The sequence below is a fragment of the Chaetura pelagica genome, unplaced genomic scaffold (genome assembly GCF_000747805.2).
Source record: "Chaetura pelagica isolate M959 unplaced genomic scaffold, ChaPel_1.0 scaffold379, whole genome shotgun sequence".
NCBI classification, from domain to species: domain Eukaryota; kingdom Metazoa; phylum Chordata; class Aves; order Apodiformes; family Apodidae; genus Chaetura; species Chaetura pelagica.
In genome coordinates, this window is record NW_009954412.1 from 326,989 (window position 1) to 332,579 (window position 5,591).

Sequence of the window (5,591 nt, forward strand, 5' to 3'; positions counted from 1 at the left end):
AATGCCAGGGAGATCTGGAACGAGTTAACATCCCCCAGCATAATTTGAAGTAGAAGTTAAACTAACAGGGAGACTAATGCCAAGAAAGCAGGAGACTTGGCAGGTCTGTGATGGGACAGTGCTCCTTACCTCCCCCTCGGGAAATTCTTGTGGGCTCAAACCAATGTGCATCCCTACCCTGTACCTTAGCTGGGTGTGTGTTCCTCTCCATATCATTGAGGTTGTGAACATCCTTTTGGATTAGATTTTTACCTCCTGGCCTGAAAGGTGCTTTTTCACCTCACCAGAGATGGAATAAACAGAAGCTTCTAGACTCTTTGTGGTGGAGCTCCTTTCAGCCAGCATTCTGCCCTGGGTTTTATCCCAAATTAGTGGCTCTCTGGTTAGGCCCAGACTGAGCCTTTAGAAGCTTTGCCTCAGGCCAAAAGGTCACTTGCACTCTGCAAAGCAGTGTGTGACTCCAGTGCCTCCCCACAGCACCTGGAATTGCCTCAAAGGGGTGTCAGCTCTTCCCAGAGCAGACTCCAGCTATCCATGGTGCTGCTCAGGGTGTCTGACCCAGCCAGTGGTAGAAGACCCCATCTGTCCTACACAACAACTGGCATCTTTACTACAGAGAGGTATTCTAGCAGTCCACGCCAATCTGTCACATTGGCTTTAACCTCTAGCCCTGGATTTGCCTGTTGAATTGAACTGAAAGTGCTTGCATAGGAGGGTTTTGTGGGTGGGTGAAAGGACATGATGTGTGTGGCCCTGAGTTACCTCTGCTCTGGAGAGGTCTCCTTGCCCTAGCTGGAATCCCACTAACATGACCATTGACATGATTTTCTTTTTGAATACAGGCCAGTACTGGCTTTCTAAGGGCACCTGTGTTTCCTGTTTGTTGCAGACAACTGGCAGGTACAAATCCAAGCTTCACAGTGCAACAGACTGTCTTGTAGGCCTGACAGTGGAGCAGAAATGTGAGCTGGCTCAGTGGGAGCTGAGTGAGGTGGAGAATGAGATTCAGAGGACGAAGGAGGACTCAGAGCAGACCTTGCAGAGCCTCGAGGTATGGCTCCCCAGGACCCTTTTAATCACCACTACGTCAGTCTTCTTACTTTGCTTGGTACTTGTTACTTGTTATAGTATTTGTTACTGCCATCCCTCAGGGAGTGAGACAAGCCTGCTAGGTGAGGGCTGTTCGTAGCAGAGCATTGCTATGAGTGGTCCTGAGTTGAGCAACGTCAGAAGAACTCTCCTCCCACCTCACCCAAGTACACGAACAGAGATCAGAGGTGACTAGTATCTAAATATGGATCTTTTAATGGCAGGAACTAGTTAATAATACAGGTGAGGGGCAGATTTTTATGTAGAGAAGCTCAGATCTGTTGTGTGAGATGAAGGCATCAATGCTTGAAAGAAAAATCTCCTTTGTGTTAGCTTTTGAAAGTGTGCCCTTTTGTGCCAGATGTATTTTCCATTCTAGCAGCTCCCAGAAGCTTCCTGATTTGGCTCCATGCAGTCCTCTCTGGTGTCTGCCTTTCTACTGTCTCTGGGATTTCTTTAGAGCATACTTCAAGTCTCTGAGCCTACATTCCTAGCAGGCTCCTTGTGGCTCCATCACCATCCCTGCTTGCCCTGTGCTGGCCACCAAGACCTCCTCCTAGCCAAGATGCTCAGGAGCTTTTGGGGAAGGAGAAGCCTCTCCATTTCGAAGGTGAAGCAAGCAACTAGTCCCTCTCATGTGGCCACACGGCATATCCAGTACACAAAGGGTGGTAATTTGTCTTGTGTTGGCTGGGTCAGATTGGTCATGTTTGTAGGTCAGGATGGAGTGACAGATGTTGAGGCTCAGGTATATGAGAGATGTTTTTTCTTGTTCTTTTTCAGTCAGTGAAGTAGCAGTGCTGTGTGAGCCTGTGCCATGTGCCCTGCGTTACACAGGGTGACACTCACTGCTCCCACAGGAGAAATGCTAGTAACACTGCAGAGAGTATGCCTGGTCCTTCCTGGTGTTCTCTGTTCCCAGAGCTGTTTGAATAAGGGAAGTTAGCACCTCTTGACTGTTATGTGACCTTATTTCTACAGGCAGTCACAGAAGAAGCAGACGTTTGGTGGACTGATGTTAAGCAAGCCCTCAGAGACTTTGAGAATGACATCATCAGCGTGATTTCCTGCAAGAGAGGGAGTATCATAGATTCTCAGAAGCTGCTGGGATACATGGAGGAGAAGAACCGCCAGAGGGTCCGTGTATCATGGCAAATCTTCATAGAATCATAGAACATGCTGAGTTGGAAGGGACCCATCAGGATCATTGAGTCCAACTCTGGTTCCTGTGTAGGGCATCCCAAGAATCACACCATGTGTCTGAGAGCATCATCAGACACTTCTTGGACTCAGGCAGGCCTGGTGCTGTGACCACTGCCCTGGGGAGCTTGTTCCAGTGCTCAACCACCCTCTGGTGAAAAGGCCTTTTCCTGATATCCAACCTAAACCTCCCCTGATTCAGCCTCCTGCCATTTTCCCCAGCCTTGTCACTGGTCACAGGGGTGAAGAGATCAGGACCTGCCCCATCTCTTCCCCTGGTGAGGAAGCCATAGATTGCAGTGAGGTCACCCCTCAGCCTCCATTTCTCCAAGCTAAATAATCCAAGTGTCCTTAGCTGCTCCTCATAAGTCATCCCATCCAGACCCTTCTCCATCCTTGTGGCTCTCCTTTGGACACTCTCCAATAGCTTGATGTCCTTTTGATATTGTGGTGCCCAAAACTGCAGGCAGTGCTTAAGGTGAGGCCGCACCAATGCAGAGCAGAGTGGGGCAATTTTGAGGCTGGTCTATCATCTGATAGTTATGTGGTTGGGAAAAATCCCTAGTTCCTGTAGTCTTGTGTGTCTACCTCACATTTTCAGACTGCCTTGGCAAGTCTCTTTGGACAGCCCTTGCCATGCTCTCAGTCAGTGACTGGCCCAGTGCTCCACAGGCTGGAGAGCTACAGCTGTGAGCACACTGCTCTTGGGAAGCCCCTGGCCATGCCCGTATGTGTGCAGCATTTCTCCCTGGGCTTCTCTCTAAGCCAGCAGTGAAGGCTGCAGTGGTGAAATGCTGTTCCACCATAACCTGCTGTCTTTCTTCAGGATCTGCTGAGAGAGAAGTTGCGCTTAAAAAATTACTTGCTGAAGGGTTACAAGAAGAAGCTTCAGAAGCAGCTCAGGCAGGTGTGTGCAGCAGTTGAGGAGAAACAGGGACTAGGTGGCTCCTTGAAGGACAAAAGGAGCACAGCCCAGTGCAGATGCAGGGCCTGCTCTCTCCAGAGACACGTGGCCTTCCTCCTCCCCTTCCTCCTCTGCTCCTGGGCTTTACCGGAGGGCACTGCCTGGGTTCAATGAATCCAAGCAGTTCCCTGGGAACTGGCTGCTGCTGGCATGACAGGAGCCTTACCAGAGGGGACCTGTCTGCACTGCTTGGCCCCTCTAAGATGGACACACAGCACAGGCTCAGTGGCATGCTGTCTCTTGGGCTTCTCCCTGAGCCCCAGGTTTGCAGCCAGGATGAAGACCCTGTTTTTTAGGTCTGCAAAGCTCTCTTAGTTGGGATCAGCTTTGGTCAGCAACCTACAGCTCTGCTTCCTTGGTCTTTGCAGAAGGAGCAGGTGGGAGAAACACCCTGTGAGGTCCGTTTGCAGCAGCTACAGGTTAGGAATGCCCAGTGCCAGAAGAAGATGGATGAGAAGAACCAGGAGCTGCTGCAGTTAAAAACTACCTCAGCAAAGACTGTCCAAGTTCTCAAGTTCTATAAAGTGAGTGAACCTCCCACACCTCTGTTTTGCCTTTCCTCTGTTTCTGAGGAAACACATGAGCTCTTGCATCATTCCCTCTGCCAGTCAGAGGATGCTGAACCCCCTCTGCCTCCCCACTGACATAGTAGTTGGGTTGGGGGGTTGCCTGATACACCAGAAGCAGTGATGACCTCATTCATGTTTGGCTGCAGCCTGATGATGGGCTTCATGCTTTGCAGCAAGGTTATTTCACACGCCAGGGGAATCCTGCAGTAGGAAAGAGCTTTGGTGCTGACTTGCACAGGAGAATACATGTTGAACATGACTTGTGACATCTGAAACAAAGTCCTGAGCTGCAGCATCTTTTCTTATGGGAGAAGGTGCTTCTCAGCTGGGTGTGTTTACCCCTCTCCCTCAGTTCCATTAGGCTCAGCCCTAGACCCCGGCTGTTCTGCTGTGGGCTGTGCTGCAGTGTGACACAGGGGACAGCACAAAGCAGTACCTGCGTGACCAGGACATGATGCTGCTTTCTGCTCTGTGCCAGGGTGCTCCCTTAGGAGCAGAGCTCCCACACCATCTGCTGAGACCAAGATGAAGGAGTAGAGGGATGTCTTGGAAGGTGGCTGGGAGCTGCTGCTGTGCCCACTGATATTCTGCTTTCCTGTTCCAGAGGAAGCTGCAGGATGCTGTGGAAACATCCACAACTCTGATGAAAGACATCTCCCAGAGGAAGCAGCTGCTGGAGAAAACTGAAAGAGAAGCTGCTCTGGTGGAGGAGGTAAGAGTGACTTGGGAGCCTTTGAGGCTTCAGTTGGGAAGACTCTGTTGAGGTTCTTTTCTGGTGTGTTGGATACTGATGTCCATTTGAGGCCTGGGAGTGAGCTGGCTACCTGTGTGCCTTTCTGGATCTGAGCAAGTCTTGGGGCTCCTGCTGGTGTCAGTAAGCATGAGCAGCTTTGCAGAACAGGCCATGGTGTGGATTGTGGCCCTGGTCCACAGGGACCTGCTGGTGGCATCTTGAAATTCTGTTTCCTTGAACTTTTCATCAGCAGTGTCCTCCCCAGGGAGAAGTGGCACTGCTGTCATACCAGGCTGGGGGGATACAGCCTCGTGGGGACACCACTGCTTTGAGAAGTGGGTTCAGGGGACTCCTTAGCAGTGCTGCTGGCAGGGGTGGAGGCACTGATGGATGCATTCCACTGTCCCCCACAGTGTCAGGGGTTTTATTTATGCTGCCTGCCTGCTTCCCTGGCAGACTGGCTACGAGCTAGCAGTGGGAATTTTCCGTGGGATCTCCCAGCCCTCTGTCCTTATTCCTCTGGCAGCAACAAGCTCAAGCTGAGAGTGTGAACTGGCAGCTGCAGAAGCAGCTTTCAGACCACAGAGCGCCCCCTGTGCTGAGTTACCTGCAGCAGAAGATGGGTGTTACCGACCTCAAGAGCAGCCTCAAGACTTGGCAGAGGAAGGAGGCTGTTGCCAAGGTGAGACCAGGCTGGATATGCAGAAGCATGGACGTGTGTCCGCGGGGTGCCAGTGGCTGTGCACCCACCTGCAGACACCTTGGGGAGATCCACTGGGAAGTCCTGTGAGGGTTCTTGTGCTGCTGTTTCACCAGGATTGGGCATAGCCAGAGGCTCTTCCTCTTTACAGAGTGGTGATTGCTCTCTACCCCAAGGGCAGAGGCTGGGTTTTAACAGCAGAGCTCAGAAGGGAAGCCAAGGCACGAACAGAATTTGTAATTGGACAGGAAGCACCACCAGGCTGTAAGGAGAAAGGGACATATGACAGCCCAATATGTTTCCATCCTTGCATATGTAACCTGCACAGGCCTTTCC

General features: G+C 51.3%; 1 protein-coding gene across 1 annotated transcript in view; it reads left to right on the top strand.

Annotated features, from left to right (window-relative positions):
• CCDC113 (coiled-coil domain containing 113) overlaps positions 1-5,591 on the top strand; it is a 13,797-nt gene that overhangs the window by 6,697 nt on the left and 1,509 nt on the right. Inside the window, exons 3-7 of the mRNA XM_010004396.1 lie at positions 2,071-2,226; positions 3,116-3,196; positions 3,622-3,777; positions 4,427-4,534; positions 5,082-5,237. Of these exons, the coding sequence (XP_010002698.1) occupies positions 2,071-2,226; positions 3,116-3,196; positions 3,622-3,777; positions 4,427-4,534; positions 5,082-5,237 (657 nt within the window). The remainder of the gene's footprint in view (positions 1-2,070; positions 2,227-3,115; positions 3,197-3,621; positions 3,778-4,426; positions 4,535-5,081; positions 5,238-5,591) is intronic.